The sequence below is a fragment of the Aspergillus flavus genome, chromosome 3 (genome assembly GCF_009017415.1).
Source record: "Aspergillus flavus chromosome 3, complete sequence".
NCBI lineage: Eukaryota > Fungi > Ascomycota > Eurotiomycetes > Eurotiales > Aspergillaceae > Aspergillus > Aspergillus flavus.
The window spans coordinates 2,019,978-2,036,269 of record NC_092407.1 but is presented as its reverse complement, the minus strand read 5'-3'; the positions used below and the strand labels follow the sequence as shown (position 1 = coordinate 2,036,269).

The 16,292-nt window shown below is 48.5% G+C and overlaps 8 protein-coding genes across 8 annotated transcripts; 3 read left to right on the top strand and 5 right to left on the bottom strand.

Moving 5' to 3' along the window:
- The first annotated feature begins 49 nt into the window (after nucleotides 1-49).
- F9C07_2281919 (uncharacterized protein) lies at nucleotides 50-1,038 on the top strand. Its single transcript, XM_041285313.2, has 5 exons — nucleotides 50-444; nucleotides 504-561; nucleotides 620-702; nucleotides 762-785; nucleotides 835-1,038. The coding sequence occupies exons 1-5, from the start codon at nucleotides 361-363 to the stop codon at nucleotides 892-894; spliced, it is 309 nt and encodes a 102-aa protein (XP_041144514.1). The 5' UTR covers nucleotides 50-360; the 3' UTR covers nucleotides 895-1,038.
- Nucleotides 1,039-2,108, bottom strand: F9C07_2281918 (altered inheritance of mitochondria protein 31, mitochondrial). The gene is made up of 3 exons (XM_041290839.2): nucleotides 1,797-2,108; nucleotides 1,651-1,721; nucleotides 1,039-1,581 (listed from the first exon to the last, which is right to left on the bottom strand). Exons 1-3 carry the CDS (start codon nucleotides 1,835-1,837, stop codon nucleotides 1,163-1,165), a joined length of 531 nt encoding a protein of 176 aa, XP_041144513.1. The 5' UTR covers nucleotides 1,838-2,108; the 3' UTR covers nucleotides 1,039-1,162.
- Nucleotides 2,109-2,933: 825 nt separating this feature from the next.
- Nucleotides 2,934-4,764, top strand: F9C07_2104746 (threonine/serine dehydratase; the record flags this gene model as incomplete). Its single annotated transcript, XM_041290824.1, has 3 exons — nucleotides 2,934-3,119; nucleotides 3,191-3,407; nucleotides 3,464-4,764. 3 exons carry the CDS (start codon nucleotides 2,934-2,936, stop codon nucleotides 4,762-4,764), a joined length of 1,704 nt encoding a protein of 567 aa, XP_041144512.1.
- Nucleotides 4,765-6,477: 1,713 nt separating this feature from the next.
- On the bottom strand, nucleotides 6,478-6,756 carry F9C07_4898 (uncharacterized protein; the record flags this gene model as incomplete). The annotated part of the gene is made up of 1 exon (XM_071511284.1): nucleotides 6,478-6,756. The coding sequence occupies one exon, from the start codon at nucleotides 6,754-6,756 to the stop codon at nucleotides 6,478-6,480; it is 279 nt and encodes a 92-aa protein (XP_071365007.1).
- A 902-nt stretch (nucleotides 6,757-7,658) lies between these two features.
- F9C07_2150250 (succinate-semialdehyde dehydrogenase [NADP+]) lies at nucleotides 7,659-10,843 on the bottom strand. The gene is made up of 6 exons (XM_041290838.2): nucleotides 10,469-10,843; nucleotides 10,314-10,401; nucleotides 8,983-10,252; nucleotides 8,329-8,931; nucleotides 8,238-8,272; nucleotides 7,659-8,130 (listed from the first exon to the last, which is right to left on the bottom strand). Exons 1-4 carry the CDS (start codon nucleotides 10,589-10,591, stop codon nucleotides 8,814-8,816), a joined length of 1,599 nt encoding a protein of 532 aa, XP_041144510.1. The 5' UTR covers nucleotides 10,592-10,843; the 3' UTR covers nucleotides 7,659-8,130; nucleotides 8,238-8,272; nucleotides 8,329-8,813.
- Nucleotides 7,873-8,343, top strand: F9C07_2104745 (uncharacterized protein; the record flags this gene model as incomplete). The annotated part of the gene is made up of 3 exons (XM_071508982.1): nucleotides 7,873-8,130; nucleotides 8,156-8,272; nucleotides 8,323-8,343. The coding sequence occupies 3 exons, from the start codon at nucleotides 7,873-7,875 to the stop codon at nucleotides 8,341-8,343; spliced, it is 396 nt and encodes a 131-aa protein (XP_071365006.1).
- On the bottom strand, nucleotides 10,844-13,554 carry F9C07_2150249 (RNA polymerase I-specific transcription initiation factor-domain-containing protein). Its single transcript, XM_041285310.2, has one exon. The coding sequence runs from the start codon at nucleotides 13,274-13,276 to the stop codon at nucleotides 11,450-11,452; it is 1,827 nt and encodes a 608-aa protein (XP_041144509.1). The 5' UTR covers nucleotides 13,277-13,554; the 3' UTR covers nucleotides 10,844-11,449.
- On the bottom strand, nucleotides 13,555-16,059 carry F9C07_2281914 (protein required for normal rRNA processing). The gene is made up of 3 exons (XM_041290837.2): nucleotides 15,972-16,059; nucleotides 15,820-15,918; nucleotides 13,555-15,750 (listed from the first exon to the last, which is right to left on the bottom strand). The coding sequence occupies exons 1-3, from the start codon at nucleotides 15,991-15,993 to the stop codon at nucleotides 13,826-13,828; spliced, it is 2,046 nt and encodes a 681-aa protein (XP_041144508.1). The 5' UTR covers nucleotides 15,994-16,059; the 3' UTR covers nucleotides 13,555-13,825.
- Between the last annotated feature and the right edge of the window lie 233 nt (nucleotides 16,060-16,292).

Sequence of the window (16,292 nt, the reverse complement as noted above, 5' to 3'; positions counted from 1 at the left end):
ACACGGAAATGCTGATGCTTTGGGATCTCAAGAGTCGCGATCTTTTCGCCGGCTCCGAAAAAAAGTTCGGGGAAGCCAGGAACGCCTCACGTGACAGTCGATCGATTGGCCATTCAACGACCATCAAAACATAATGCTAATCCAGGTAGGTATGGTATGTATCCATTCATTGCATTTCATGACAATACCACTGACCCACAATCTCTTTGACCGCCTTTGGTTTTGCCACTGATCTTCATTTAGTATCAATTTATCATCGTGAACCTATTTTCCTACTTGTAGGACATGTTAATCACTAGGATTGTTGAATCTCTTTGCTTTTCTACTGGCTCTATTCTCATACTATAAGCAGTCACTAAAATGCGACCATCGATGAAATTGCTCGCTGGCGTATCCCGCGGCCAGTCGTCGAAGCTTAGGAAGCCGGCAATGAGTTTGGACCATGTCAGTAGCTCACTATGTGATTCTATTCTACTTCTGTACACTATTGACATCTTGAGTAGTTCATCCAAAGGCAGCGAGTTCTCGGGTTCTGGAGGGAGGTTACCCGAGCATTACATAGTCAGACTGTCCGGTGTATCACGGAACTAGCATCAATTACTGACCTGCTTGTACGAAGAAATCCCCAAATCGTCAACACGGGACGAATTGCGCAGTTATGCTCGCCACGAGTTTGAGCGCCATCGCAATGTAACGGATCTGGTATGCACAATATGCTGCTTGGTATCTATCTCTGGCTGCGGCTAACTAATCTTTACTAGCAACATATACGATACTTGCTGTCGGTATGGCTTTACGCAACTATAGATCTGACTTACTTCTAATCGCACACAGATAGGGAAATCAGAGTTTGATATGATGAGACGGTACATCGATGAACAGGCTTCACACTGATTTGTCTGTGCTTATTTCCAGTTTCTAATATTAAATTGAAGCCTATGAGTTTTAACCGCATGCATTGGCACATGCTCAATATGCAGGGTGATGTGCCAAGATGCAATGCATACTTTGACTATAAGGAGCTATGGAGATGAAGCGTTGGAGCTAGGAAATCCTATGCATAGCAATTTCTGAATGTATATATGTACAATATGATACCCAAATTCAATTGAAAGTCATCCACCTAAAAAATCGTACAATGTTACCCTTGCCCCTATCAAACCTAGTTCCTCCTCGACAACAACTCCTTCACTGCATCTAACACACCAATGGACTTCTCCTCGGAACGCTCGATAGCGGAGCGAGCAGCATCATGAGGAGCAGTCTTCTTTCCTGCCTCCGCGGCCGCTGCCTCCATAGCAGCATGACGTTGCCGCCAGTCCTTATCTTCCTTGTCACGGATCTCCAGCTCACGCAGCCAGGCATCCCGCTTCTCCTGGCTCTTGCGCTCTTCCACCATCCGCTCGAATTCCTTGCGCTGCTGTCGCTCCGTCTTGAAGTACATGCCTCCAACAACGACGGCGATAAGAGTGAAGAACTGGGCATAGATACGGGCGCGGAACATCCGGTTCATTTCGACCGAGTCACCGGCCTTCATCGATCGGTAGGCACGGTAGAGAGCATAACTGGTAGCTGCGCATCCTGCAATTCGAAGTCGGATTAGCATGGACCTGAGAGGCAAGACTGGAGCATGTATGAATCAGTCCCTACCGAGCGGAATCAATGGCTCCTCCTTGAGACGTCTACGAAACTTCTGCAAAGAAGTTTCCTCCTCAAACTGACTAAATGTCCATCCAAGTTAATGCTCGTTCACTGCGTTCCTTGCGCGGATTATAAAGTGTGGTCCGGGTACGTACGGGTTGCCTTCAAAGGAAGATGGAACAGGGTCACTACTCATTTTTTTTTTCTTTAAAAGAACGGTTATCACGCGGTAAAAGATCGATTTGAAGAGAGATTAGAGGATGTGAACGTTGCAAAGCGGAGAATCGTGGAGGTGGTGATGTCTCGGAAGTCCGATGCTCCGAGTATGCTCCAAAGTCGCAGTCTTTGAAATGGTCAACTGAGTCGAAACCAGGGCTTAGTTGTTTATTACAAACCTTATCTGGTGGACGTTCCCTAGATTGCCCACTTGAGTGACAGGCGAAGATATCAAAGAGAGATGTTGTTTTATCTGAAGAGAAAACATGACGTCGCAAACCTTGGGACTTGGGTAATTTTCATACCGTACCATACATCATCATACGATACATACTCTCCTACGGGGGTCTATTCAAGACGAATACGGATGCAGAAGTGAAGACATTCGATGACTTCAATTGGCTTTCTGATTCCAGAAGATACCCGTTTCTTGCATCATATCTTCTAGTTCTTACTTTATGCAATACGTAGGGTCCCTTGAAGGATGGGCAGCCGCAATATTGCGGAGACTGAGCACTGCGACTCTGCGAGTGATGAACGATAAGAATTAGAGCCTGTTAGACGAACTTATTGAGCAAGTGATCAGTATGATTCCAGTACATATATATCATAAGATCTATAATAGATATCAATTCGTTCACCGGCGGGCCAGAGACCGTATGATCCCAAGTCCCTCATAGAGTTAATGGCATATACTTAATACAGCGCCTGGAACCCTGGTTAATTTGGGCGAAAGGAGCCACTACAGCATTGTCTCAATAGATGTGTACGCTAAAGACATGGCAACACGGTGTCTTTTCACTCGTCCTCACCAGAGAGTGTTCTCTACATGCCTATCAAAGTATGGATATACTACTCTGCGGCGGGGACGCAAGGATTTAGGGCTGAGGATGAGGGTTGCTGACATAACCTCATCTGCTCCGATCACGGAATTTTATCTCCCCGCGGCGAAGATAAGTATTCATTTGCCCGTCATCTGCGACTTTCGGTTCCAATTTTCTTGTCCGCGCTTTGGCTGTGTGCTTTATTTTGCTGCTTGTGATCAATTTCTGACTTGTCTCTACGTGGGCAGCATCATGTCCGCAGAATCTTCTACAAATGGCATTGCGACGCCCGTCTCATCGAAGTACAGCAACCTGGCTCTGACCGAGTACTCAACAGTGCCCACGCCTGACTCAGAAAACGATGATGGAAAGCAACTGGGATCACCGCCCAATTGGGGCATTCCTGATGCATTTTTACTACCTAATGGCTATCCAGATGTGAGATATTCAACTCAATTCTCCCGTAAAAGGCAATTTAGTTCATCTCTGACTCACTCGCCACCGTACAGTATCTCCGATTGATCTTAACATCCCGCGTTTACGAGGTCATCAATGAGACCCCCCTTCATCATGCAGTCAACCTTAGCAACCGCTTGGAATGTCGTGTACTTCTGAAACGGGAGGACTTGCTTCCTGTATTCAGTTTCAAGCTCCGCGGAGCCTACAACAAGATGGCACATCTGAATCAGGAGCAGAGTTGGAAAGGTGTTATTGCATGCTCTGCAGGTGAGACGTCCCCAAAGCCAGTAGTATATATGATAATTGGCTTACCTTTTGTAAAGGTAACCATGCGCAGGGTGTTGCGTTTTCCGCGCGTCATCTGAAGATTCCAGCAACGATCGTTATGCCCTCGGGCACCCCGGCTATCAAGCACCTGAACGTCGCTCGCCTCGGCGGAAGTGTGATTCTCCACGGAGACGACTTCGATGCTGCGAAGGCAGAAGCACACCGCTTAGAGAAGCAGCACGGATTAACGAGCATTCCTCCTTTCGATGACCCTTACGTGATCGCAGGCCAAGGAACCATCGGAATGGAAATATTGCGCCAGGCAAACTTGCAGAAGCTGGAAGCTGTCTTCTGTGCTGTTGGAGGAGGTGGATTGATTGCTGGTATCGGAGTCTACCTCAAGCGCATTGCACCCCATGTGAAGATAATCGGAGTGGAAGCTCATGATGCGAATGCTATGGCTCAGTCCTTGGATTCTGGGTCTCGTGTGCTACTCAAAGATGTGGGGCTGTTTGCCGACGGCGCTGCTGTCAAGGCTGTTGGAGAGGAACCCTACCGGCTGGCTCGTGAAGTAATTGATGAAGTCATTCAGGTTTCTACTGATGAGACGTGTGCCGCGATCAAGGATGCATTTGAGGACACCCGATCTATCATCGAGCCGGCAGGTGCCCTGGCCTTGGCAGGTCTCAAGAAATATGTCTCCTTGTATCCCGACCCCAACCCTAAGCGCGAGCTGGTTGCCATCACATCCGGTGCGAACATGGACTTCGATAGACTGCGGTTCGTGGCTGAGCGTGCTGCCCTGGGTGAACGGAAGGAGGCGCTCTTGAGTGTGAACATTCCCGAACAGCCTGGCTCTTTCGCCAAGCTAGTCGAAGTTATTCTCCCTCACGCGGTCACCGCATTCAGCTACCGTTATGCTCGGGACGAATCGGCCGATGTCTTCATGGGTATCTCCTTGTCTGCCTCTACCGGGCAAAAGGATCTGGCGAAGATCATGGAAGAACTGGACAAGGGTGGTATGAAGGCGAAGGATTTGAGCGATGACGAGCTTGCCAAGAGACACGTTCGCTTCTTGGTTGGTGGACGTTGTGACGTGAAGGATGAGCGTTTGTTTATGTTTGAGTTCCCGGAGCGTCCTGGTGCTCTGGCCAAGTTCCTCACTACCCTCCGACCCAGCCAGAACCTCTCCTTGTTCCACTACCGTAACTACGGTGGTGACGTTGGAAAGGTGCTTGCTGGCATTCAGTGCCCGCCATCTGAGAAGGACCAGCTGGAAGCCTTCTTAAGGGATCTGGGCTATCCTTTCAGCGAGCATACCGACTCGTCCACTTACCACACCTTCCTTCGTTCTTGAGTTACTCCTAAAGTGGACCAACTCTTTGCGAATCGTGTGTTATAAAATCGATTAGGACTCATTTCGGTTGAAGTTTTAGTATGGCGTTTGGGTGGAGCATAAAATCGATAGATCCCAAGCTGGTATTGATCGGCTTTTCATATCATATGTTAATGCAAGGCTTTCCTGGTCTCCTTTTTCCTTGTCTCCTGTTTGTATCGCACGCTCTCGGTTCTTCCTCATTCTATATGATGGCTCTACAGAGGGTGAAAGTGTAGTACTTCATGCCCACAAAGTAACTATAAATTATTATATTTTACCTCATCAACATCTTAGTGGTACACTTTCACTTCATACTCCTCGTCATACTGAGATACGCGAGTGGCTTATCTCTATCCTTAAGAGAAGAAGATTAGCATCAGAAAACTAGTCAACCAGTACATGTCCCATTTAGAGATTGACCTTGTAGCCCAATGTCTCCAACCACATGGCAGACATTTTGGGTAAACCGCGCTTGAATACCCAGCGCATCTCCGACGCCGAGAGTCTCACTAGCCTTGAGTAATGGCATGGATGTTTATGGAATGGCGTTCCCCAACGCATCCCAGCTTTTACTTCCTCAGAGCCGATAAGGTTGAGCAATTCTGATATGAGGGACACGCCGACCTGGACCTTTGTAGGCGAGAGCTATACCGACGACGTTGTTCGTACAGGCCAAATTAGAAGCTTCTTTGGTAATGATGTCTGTCATACTCTGCCATGCTAGTCCAGAATTTCTGACATGCGGATCTGGTTTTCCAAGAGAGATAAAAATAGGGGTGAAGTCGCCGTTTGCAGTACTGGGAGTAAACTCGCTTGCTGTAAACTCCTCGGCGTCTACTTCGATGGTGTTCTCGTCACTAACTTGTCTAGTACGAGGTCATGCATGTGTTCGAAAAGCTCTGGTTTCCGAGACAGGACGATAAACCCTAAGAGGATAGAGGTTTGTCGCTGCCTATCTTGCGATTGCTCTCTTCGCCAGCTACCATGTTCCCCCAACCAGCGCAGCAAAGGAGCCGAAATATCGAACTAATGGGGGATCCGAAAAGTCTTTGACTGGTCATGGAAGATCATTAAATCTTGTCGCACATGGACCCAAGGAATGCTGACGCCAATGGAAATTTTCGCAACCCTGAGTCGCAAAAACCATTAGGCTCTGCGCTGTACAGGAATGGGTCACTTCTCCGGGATATGCCGCTACTTGTCTGGCGATTGCTACCTTCGCTCGGTACCGTGTCTCCGAAACTATCAGCTTGGCTGAAGGGTTGTTGAGGGGAGATCAGGGAACAGCTTTCCACAAAGGAGCCCGATGTTGATTATCTGGAAATTCTCGTGGCCCTCATGAGAGATCTTGTCCTGTGCCAACTCATCACGCTCTGCTAAGATTCGGAGGAAACACTGCATGTCTTGGGCTGCAAACCAAGATAGTATCTTAGTATCCTTTGCGTTGTAACCGCACTGCTTGGCTCGCCATTGTTGGCTGAAGATGATGTACCATCAGTAATGAGAACCAGTAATGGTACAAAATAGATCATTCCTTAGGAGATGACCTACAACTACCCTCGGCCTCATTGGGTACGCGTCTTCTCTTTCGTATTGAAAGGCTGCTCCCGTAAATTCTGTCCATTTATCCATGGAATCGCAGATGACGCCCGCAATATAGTGACTAGGAGCGGTAAACGCCTTTTCATCGTGTCACCGAGCATCAGGAACTGGACTCCAGCCTTCGGATGTGTGACTTGACCTTCGATACGCCACGATAAGACAGGCTCCAATGCAGGCGCTGCCAACTCCTAGCGGCCACCATAGTCCGTCCTCATGATCGTATATCGTCGTCGCCGCCCTCCCAACAAGATGATCGGGGCAATAATTCCCCACGGGCCGAGGTTGAGGTGGACCAGTGTGAGCGCATTTGCTATTTGTGCCCTGGCGTATTCGGCGTTGAGTGAAGGGCCGCGTTCTGTGCAGCCGCATGAGTATTGTTCCTTTATATCGCTTGGCAATTATAATGATTTGGAAAGGCCTTCAAATCCAGTCGGCCATGCCAAACATGGATCTTAATAGCATTGGATGCGTGTTATACATGTTCTGCCAGACACGTATGTTTAAGGCGGATATAAGGTCCACTTCCTCGGCATGCTGATGTGCCCAAGAACTCATCATCACCCATGGCTATGATGCCAAAACGGTGGAGCCATTGCAAGATTAGGAAGGTCTTCCAGCCGGACGGATGAGGGGCTCAACTATTGTGCAAAGCGAGATTCTCTCCCTTCCCTCCCGATATAGGCATCCTACTATGGAAGTCCAGTCCTCCTGTGCCTATAAATGCAAATGAATGCTATTCTTCTGGGCGACGATCTCGATATGTCCTTGAGTGCACTAGGCTCTATATAGAATGACTCCCGCACATCGAAGGATATATGGCATGTTAAACATGCTCTTGGTCTTGATGAGCTGATCTGCCAAGTTGGAATAACTCAATGTCGGATGCACCATGCTTCTTTGTTCCAAAGTTTAGCATTCTTGCCATCCATAGTCAATCTGGACTAGTAGAAAGGGTGTCTGATGGTTATATAAAGAAATCAATAGATAAATGGGGTTTATATATAGTTATTGGTTTCTTTCAGGAACCTAGGTTTAGCCACGTTCGAGACTGATGATGACCTTAGGTACTTGAGGAAAGAGGACAAGTTCAATGCAAACGGCCAGACAAGGGGAGATTTAAAGGGTTTATATAGACAACATCAGTGCATTAGATAAAGGGGGACTATGGGAATAAATCAGAAAATTGCAGATGAATGCAATATCATACATTCCTTTGAATACTTCGGTATACTTCAAAGCCTTCTGATTGGCCCCTTCAGTCAACCAATCAAAAACCCCAAATACACCAGCAATACCGGAATACCGGCATAACCAAAGCTCCGACTCACATTTGCTCTGAATATCATCAAACCATCAACGCGGATATCGAGAGAAATCTCCAAACCCCGCCCGCCCCTATAAATCAGTCCCCAGGCCAGCGCGGTCCTATCCAGACGACACCGGCGGCTCCAATTTCCTCAAACAACCCGCCAACAACCAACAACAATGGTGTCCTTCCGCTCCCTCATCGCTCCCTCGACCGGCCTCTTCCGCCAGTTTCTCCGCAAGCCTCTTACCGGTGGCTTCCTTGCGCGGTCATTCTCGCAGTTAACGACCCTCTCCCTTACCAATGGTCTTCGGGCTTTGCGCGCCGGAAAGGAGCAGGCTGGCAATGTCAGTGTCGCGTCGACGGTGAGACAGTTGGATCAGATTCGGGGAATGAAGACCCGCTCGTCGGTGAAGCGGTTGTGCGACGGTTGCAAGGTATGAGATATTAGGTTGTCTTTAGGTCCTTGGGGCTCTTCTCTGGGAGGGCCGGGGTGAGACTGTTGCTTTGTATGGGATGTGGAATGCTAATGTTGGATTAATAGCCCGTTCGGAGAAAGAACAGAGTCTATATCATTTGGTGAGTCTCTTTGCCGTGCGGTTAAAGGGACGTCGCATATGCTAATGTAGACCCAGCTCGAAAAACCCTAAGCACAAGCAGCGTCAAGGAAAGTAAATGCAAATCGGAGAGATGTACGACCATTTCAATCTACTGCAATCATGTTCGATGGATATCGGAAGAAGCCGAAAACGAAGTCTTTACTACATGATGTGACGGCTTTTGATACCGGAGGCAGAGATACTTTTGTGCATATACTGGATATACGGGTTCTCTTTGAGACTGGGACTTTGCGCATTTTGATTTGATTGGGATACGGGCGCTTGTATTGTTTGTATGTATATTAGAGCTAAGCATTTCTTTTCATTGTCCTTCCAGGTTCGTCATAATTATAACAAGACCCAGTGGGACTATGCGCTTTCCGGGGTCTTATCTATAAGACCACCCAAGGCGTGTTGTGCAATTCTAGTGCACCAGCTGAGCCTCTTTCAGCGTCGGTTGGATTATGCGCATAAGGCGAGAGTTCACAACTCGATTTACATATTTTGTCATATATATCCCTTTAGGACTGCAAAGGCTCGCCCATGCCGCCAAATGTGACACTCTTGATCGTGAGGAATTCATCAATGCCGTACTTACTGCCCTCACGGCCGAAACCGCTCTGCTTAACACCACCAAACCTAGAAGCAATTAGTACTGGTGATCTGTGGAAAGAGCACGGTGGTACCTACGGAGAAGCGACATCGCTGATGAGGCCAGTGTTCACACCAACCATACCCACTTCCAAAGCTTCCGCAACCCGGAAGATGCGCTTGACGTTGCCGCTGAAGAAGTAACCAGCCAGGCCAACTTCTGCACGGTTCGCCAAGTCGACAACCTCCTTTTCAGTCTCGAATGGGAACAGTCCAGCCACAGGGCCAAAGGTCTCCTCAGAGGCAACCAACATGTCTTTGTTCATGTCGGTCAAGACAGTCATATCATAGAAGTTAGGGCCCAAGTCTGACAATTTACGGCCTCCAACAGCGACCTTGGCTCCCTTCGATTCGGCATCACGGACATGCTCATCGATCTTCTCGATGGCGCGTCCATGGATGACAGGGCCATGGGTAACACCTTCCTCGAATCCTGCCCCGACCTTGAAGCCTTTGACCTTTTCAACGAAACGCTTCACAAATTCGTCATATATACCTCTCTGCACGTAGATGCGGTTGGCGCAGACACATGTCTGGCCTGAGCTGCGGAACTTGGAGGCAACTGCTCCAGCAACTGCAGCATCAAGGTCCTCAACATCGTCAAAGACAATGAAGGGGGCATTTCCACCAAGCTCCCAAGACACCTTCTTAACGGTAGAAGACGATTGCTTCATCAGAAGCTTGCCCACGTTGGTCGAACCAGTGAAGGAAACCTTGCGAACTTCCGGGTGGGTAGTTAACGCTTCACCCACCTCTGGCGTGTTCTTCAAGGAAGTTACGATGTTAAAAACACCCTTGGGGATACCAGCACGGTGCGCCAATTCTGCCAATGCATTGGCAGTGAATGGGGTCTCTCCTGGAGTCTTAACCACAACAGTGCAGCCTGCCGCCAAAGCTGGCCCAGCCTTCCGAGTAATCATTGCTGCAGGGAAGTTCCATGGGGTGATCAAGCTGCAAACACCCACAGGCTGCTTGAGGGTCATAACTCTGTTACCTGCCACCGAGGAAGGGATAGTGTCTCCATAAATTCGAGGCGCCTCCTCACTGAACCATTCAAAGAAAGCGGCGGCATAGTTCACCTCACCCTTGGCGTCCGCGAGCGGCTTTCCGTTCTCCCAAGTGATCAATGTTGCCAAGTCCTCAGCATTGTCAATCATCAACTGGTACCACCGGCGCAGCATCCGAGCACGCTCGCGGGCCAATGTTGTGCGGAATTTAGGGAAAGCCTCTGTGGCAGCCTGAATGGCCTTTTCGGTGTCGGCAGCATTGAACTCAGGGCATGTTCCAATGAGCTTTCCTGAAGCAGGGTCTAAAAGAAAACAAGGAGTTTAGAGACCGTCTCCTCTATTGCTGAGCTTCAAGTATCTTACCGTGAACTTCAAATGTTTCCCCTGACTGGGCACCTACCCATTCCCCATTGACATATGCCTTCTCAATGAAGAGAGATTGATCTTTCAGCTATGAGCCCATCATAGTCAGTTAATTGTTCAAGAAAGGTCCAATCGATCAACAACAGATCTCTCACCGGCGGCACCGTATGGCCCATACTGTATAGTCTCTTAGCGTAAACTGGTGGTGGGATTGTAAATGGATAACGGGGTCTGGATCTGAGCAATTGCCGTGATACTGAACGAAGAAGCCTGTCCATGGTCCGAGCTAATATCCCCTGCCTGATTATAAATATGATGCGAGGAAGATCAAAAAAAGCCGACTTCCGTGTACGGTCGTTTCTTCGCCTTCCTAGATGGAGATTGTGCGGGGAAAGTTTGGGGATACGGTCAAACACAAGATTTCTGAGGTTGTTTGTACGGAGTTGAATAGCTAAAAAGTATAGCAAGGCACAGAAGACTTTTGCTTCAGACTTATATACTGCAGGAGCGAGGTTGATCCATCGCGTGGAGACTAATCATTGTTGAGAATGCCTCCGAGCTGCTCCCTGTAATGCCGTCCAGCGGGGAAGCTCCGCGTCACGTGTGTCGACGTCATTTCTCTATTTAGGAGCCAGTAATCCGTGGATATGGCAGATTCGACTTTTCTGAGAATTATACACACGATGATGTGTATCTGCTCGAATAATTGGTTCTTTTTCTCCTACTTTGATGCTTTTTGTAGGGGTAGAACTGGTGTGATTGTCATATAGATGCTTGAGCGACTATGAAATCATTGAACTGTAACTGCATAACCATATCGGTATGCCGATCTAGACCCCGGTATCTTAAGCCAATTATAAACTGTGTTTCAGACAGCTTCGGTATTGTTCTCCAATCATAGTGCACAAAGTTTTACAGTGATACAATACCGTACAATCAATTTCACCTTATCATGGCTTGTTTGAGACCGTTTAGTTTCGTTGATAGGGTTACCATTCGCTCAGAAACAATAGTAATAACTTAGGATGTAAGGATATGACTATAGCTGCAACTAAGTATAACTTGTTTGAACTTGCATTATGAAGATAGTTCTCTGTTCTACGCGTATAGACGGGCATACCACATTTTAGACACTATTAACTGTCAGTGTCGCCAGCAGGGCCGACCACGGAAGACTTGGATTTTGAGTCAGTACTCTTCGGGCGATAACCAGCATGCATGCGTTTCATATGCAAGTTAAGATTCCATGTCCGTGCAAACCCATTGATATGCCGGGGACACGTCCTGACGGGGCATATTAGATCTTGCTTGCGGTGTTGACCCTTGCCTTTGCCTCTGGTCACCTCGTCGGTATGATCAGTAGCAGGGCTAGTAGCTCGGGTGCTAGAAGCTTTCTTCACAGAAGTCGTGCGAGAGAGGGATCGTTTGGTAGGAGGAGGCGAAGGAGGCGGCAGCGAAGTTCCAGGTTCCTCGGGCTCATTTTCTGCGTAAGCCCAGGTAGAAGAACCTCCGTCCCGAACTTGCTGTAAGGTACCTTCTTGCAAAACGCGGAACTCCATATCCTCACGAAACAGAGCGGCACATCTTTGTGAAGAACGCATTATCACGGCTGGTGGAAAGCCGATCATAGAGGCGATTCCTAGTACTTCGCTCCAGTCGCGGAGGCCAAGACGCATACGACTTGCAGATCTTTTGCGGTCGCTGCCAGCTGAGCGCCCCCGCGGCCTTGAGTTTTGTGATTTTGATTGACGACGTGAGCCAAGCCGAGAAGGTGCTCGTCCACTTGATGCATGCCCACTGTGAGAACGTTGACGGCTTGACTCACTTCGAGCGGATGACCTGCGTGTGCGCTTTCTACCCCTCGATTGACTTCGCTCAGCGGTATTTTTTATTGTCCTTCTCTTGCGGGATGAGATGCTAGAGGCAATACTCTCTGTATCTGTTTGCCACTCACTCGCCGAGCTGTCGTCCGCTCCCACTCCACCATTGCGGGCGTTGTGAAGAGCCATAAGTAAGTCATCGAATTGGGTGAGTATATTTCGGGTCAGCGGTCGCAACTGGCGTCGTGACTTTTCGTCATCAGCCTGAACAACAGGACGTAGTAGAATTTCATGAATAAATTCTGGATCGCTTTTCTGTTCCCCGTCGGTGGCAGTATCATTGTCTATATTGGCTTGAGACATTGCCCATTGTTGTACTGATGAAAGTCTGTCGTCCCAAGATCTAGTCTGGAATTTTTCCTTTGCGTCCTTGAGCATTATAGCTATAAGTGACTCCTCTAGTTCGGCACTTGGCCGAGGATCCGGCTGCATTCTCAAAGTCCACGCCTCGTCTTCTCCTCTACGGACATGTTCGTTTCCGCGAGGTACCTCCGTAGCCGACATGGGCCATGCTGCCCATCGCTTAGGAGGACCAAAGACTTTGATTTCATCTTCTGGTTCGCCAGCTTCGACAGCTTGCCTTGCTAGCTCACGGGCCCGTACTCGTAAAGCATACGCGTTGTACAAGTGAGCTGCAAGGTCTCTAGCCCGGATGGTTTCTAAAGCTTCAGCATTCTGTCTATCTTCTGCAGTCAGTTTTCTCCATTGCGATTCACTGCCGCGGAATCTATTGGGCCGGTATTCAGCAGATGATGGTGGGCTAACAATATCACTGTGACCTGTAGCGGCATCCGCAGTGCTTTGGGGAATCCTCTGCTGAGAGCCTCCGGCTTCTGACCCGGGCTCGTCCTCGTCACTTTCTTTGTAGGTAGAATCATCAGGATGATCATCCTCAACTATTGGTATATCTTCCATAGCCACATCGAAGTCATCAGAGCCAAAAGCGGCATCCCCTTGCCATTCCGGGTACGGCTGGAGATCTGCAACATCTTGACTGCTAGAACCACCAAATATAGATCTGTATGGCTGGGCAGACTGAGGGGGGATGAAGCGCGGGGAACGGCCGCCAGAAATTGAGGACATGCCTCAACAGTCTGACGAGTTTGATGTAATAGACAGCCACAAACTTAGATGTACAGACTGCTGGAAACACTCGTACTGCCTGGAATTCTGAAACCCGCCCGATCCAATCAACTTCCAGATAGCGATACTAATAAATTTCTTCAGTGTGGAGGTATACTGTGCCGGACGGCGCAAAACAAACGGGGTTTCAAGATCAGGAGACCCCACAAGGCGTAGAAATATCCACAGACTCTATTGTTGAGAATGCTCGGCCTCTAGGAGAATGGTAATGATAGAAGCACAAACAGAACCTGGATCGGACAAGATTTATTTGATCACGTGATCCCACATGTAGTATATGTTTTCGTTTCTGGATGCGAAGGTAGTGAGTGATCTAGGTGGAAATGGGCTTGTGCGACGGAGAATAGGATTGCAACTGAATTATAGCAGATCTATGTATGTAAGACTGATTGCTATGAACAAATACTGAATCACAACGCCAATTTGTTGGTTATCACCGAAATCCAAATCAGGATATCATTTTGTCAAAGAGTCAACTTTTATGTTACATTATTTCTCTGCGCCCTTTTCAAGTTTTCTCCGCTTAGAGCGCAGCTTCGCCGCCTCTTCTGACTGCTTCTTGTTCGAGTACATCATCTTCTCCAGCAGCTTCCGCTTCTTGCGGCTCATCATCATCTTTTGCCTCTCCAGTTCCTCTTCTTCCTTACGCTTCTTAGACGCCACCTTCTTGGCCTGAGAAGACTTCTTCTTTGTTGAATCACCGCCAGCACTAGAGGAGGAGAATGGAAGACCAGCAGCTTCCGCTTCAAGCTCCTTTTGGTGCTGAGTGCGAGCAGATTCCTCTTCATCCTCCGATTCGGATGCAGCTTCTTCCTCGAATCCACCAAACTCATCTTCCATTTCCTCTTCGCTCTCGTCCTCATCGTCATCTGTACCAGCAACATCCATACCTCCATCAACAGAATCATCCTCGTCCTCATTTTCCTCCTCAGCCGAGTCTTCAGCCTTGGCGTCCACCTTCTTTCCATCGGTGGCCTCCTCCATCTCTTCATCAGAATCTTCTTCCTCTTCTTCGGCTGCAATTTCAGCCTCACCCTCCTCTTCTTGCTCAGCCAGGCTAGCGCGAGGATCATATGCACCCCTCGTGGGCTTGACCCATGGGCTCAGATGGGGGGGAAGAGTAGCACCAGGTGCATACAGGTCAGGGCGAAGAAGCTTTCCTTCGTTGATGCAGTCCCAGATCCATTGGGGCTGAATATACGTTCTACCCGGGATACGAGTGCCAGGCTTGACCTTTTGAACAGCGCCAGCACCATTCTCTGAGGCGGCAGGAACAGCCGGAAGTGAAGACTCTGGCAGTGCAGGACGATCGACAATCTGATGGGTGATGCGAGTATCTGTTTCATCATGCGTAAAAGCTCCATCGCCGAGAACAGCGTCCCAGCCGATACGCTTGCAACCAAAGGAACGCAGGATGAATTCCAAGGGAGCCTTAGGGGCCTCTCGAGAGATATAGAATGTGAATGGAGCAAACAGAGCACCAGCTGTGTCTCCACTGATATCGGGTTGAAGGAGGGTGTCTGCCTCGGGAGCCGCAGGCTCGAACTTGTCGATTTCTTCAGTCGATTCCTCTGTCGCCTGGACGGCTTGATCGTCCTTCGTTTGGTCCAAGCCGGCAGATTTGATTACCTTGTCAACCTTCGCCTGGACATCCTGGGAGACTTCCTTATTAGCTGTACTGCTTGTTTGCTTGGTGCCTTCAATAGCCTTAGTTGTTTCGCCAACCGCGCGTCCCTCAAGGGTGAAAGCCGCTAATTCGGCTCCATTTTCGTCACTTCTGGTATCGAACTTAGGGGGGTATCTTAATCCAAGGGTGGAATACAGGCGGAAGTTCACGAATCCTAGCAAAGTGGTGTAGAAGTCGACGAAAGTGGCCATGATTCGATAATCGACATCTCCATTCACCCGCTGAACGAATCGGTAAGGCACCAACCACATGATATCCTGTCCCTGAATGGTAGCCTGGTAGTAAATACCCTTGATTGAAAGGAATGATTTGCGCAAGGAGTTGGTGACAATCAGGTAGTGCTGGAACTCATGGCAAAGGCGTTGGCAAAGCGCGATCGTCTTGGGAGGTACATGTGCAGTGGAAGGAAGGTTCGCAAAGAGGAACAGAAGCGACAGAGCATCATCCAAGTCTCTCAGAGCGTCGATGAAAGTTGGGTAGCGCTCCTTGATGATATGATCCAAAGTGAGCTGCGGCGCATGGTTCTTCTCCAGGCGAGCTGCGTCGCTCACTTCACCACGTCCAAGGGAGCGAGCAATCTTTTTCGAGAGCGCTTTCTGGTCACGGAATTTCCGGAGGAGGGGTTCATGCAGGAGATATTGAATATCTTTCGTGTAGTAGAAAGTAGTGCTGGCAGTCGAGTTTTTGGCGGCCTTCTTCTTATTCCGAGGCTCACGGGGATATATGCCTGATTGAAAATAAAAATCGCTAGTCAGCATCGACCACAATGCATTTAGGAGTCTAGGATGGAACCTACCTTTGAAAATGCATAGTCGACGGAAGTCAGGCAGGGAAATCTGAAGTTTGCGAACTGCCTGAGTTCTAGTGATATAGTTTTTGGCCTGGCCAGAAGTTCCTGTACGATTTTATTAGCGCCCTGCCTGGAGAAAAATGTTTAATTGAGCGTACCCTTCTTCTTGATTTTCGCCATCTTGGATGGGGTGTGCTGAAAGTGCTAATGGGTGATTAAAGAAGGTTCTTCTGATACCGAAAAATTATGGTCGATAAGTTTTTTTTTTTTTTTTTCTTGAGAACGCCGCGGCAACCTTTAGTTACTGTATGTGGTTAGCCTTTCTACTTTCGGTATAGTCCGCGTCTTCGACACCGCCCACCAGATGCCTTGCTACTCCGTGCTCTCTAGCATGATTATACAATCAATTGTCCAGCAAATCGCAAATTTTCAATTCTGATTGTAGCATTCCTTTGTCAAGAATCAGAAAAGGACAGTTA

Coding starts and splice junctions, on each gene's coding strand:
- F9C07_2281919 (XM_041285313.2), top strand. CDS start 361: ATGCGACCATCGATGAAATTGCTCGCTGGCGTATCCCGCGGCCAGTCG. Junction 445..503: donor CGGCAATGAGTTTGGACCAT/GTCAGTAGCTCA, acceptor CATCTTGAGTAG/TTCATCCAAAGGCAGCGAGT. Junction 562..619: donor GGTTACCCGAGCATTACATA/GTCAGACTGTCC, acceptor GCTTGTACGAAG/AAATCCCCAAATCGTCAACA.
- F9C07_2281918 (XM_041290839.2), bottom strand. CDS start 1,837: ATGAGTAGTGACCCTGTTCCATCTTCCTTTGAAGGCAACCC. Junction 1,722..1,796: donor TCTTCCTTTGAAGGCAACCC/GTACGTACCCGG, acceptor ATGGACATTTAG/TCAGTTTGAGGAGGAAACTT. Junction 1,582..1,650: donor GGAGCCATTGATTCCGCTCG/GTAGGGACTGAT, acceptor TTCGAATTGCAG/GATGCGCAGCTACCAGTTAT.
- F9C07_2150250 (XM_041290838.2), bottom strand. CDS start 10,591: ATGGACAGGCTTCTTCGTTCAGTATCACGGCAATTGCTCAGATCCAGA. Junction 10,402..10,468: donor TGGGCCATACGGTGCCGCCG/GTGAGAGATCTG, acceptor ATGGGCTCATAG/CTGAAAGATCAATCTCTCTT. Junction 10,253..10,313: donor GGAAACATTTGAAGTTCACG/GTAAGATACTTG, acceptor GTTTTCTTTTAG/ACCCTGCTTCAGGAAAGCTC.
- F9C07_2150249 (XM_041285310.2), bottom strand. CDS start 13,276: ATGTCCTCAATTTCTGGCGGCCGTTCCCCGCGCTTCATCCCCCCTCAG.
- F9C07_2281914 (XM_041290837.2), bottom strand. CDS start 15,993: ATGGCGAAAATCAAGAAGAAGG. Junction 15,919..15,971: donor GGCGAAAATCAAGAAGAAGG/GTACGCTCAATT, acceptor AAAATCGTACAG/GAACTTCTGGCCAGGCCAAA. Junction 15,751..15,819: donor TCGACTATGCATTTTCAAAG/GTAGGTTCCATC, acceptor ATTTTCAATCAG/GCATATATCCCCGTGAGCCT.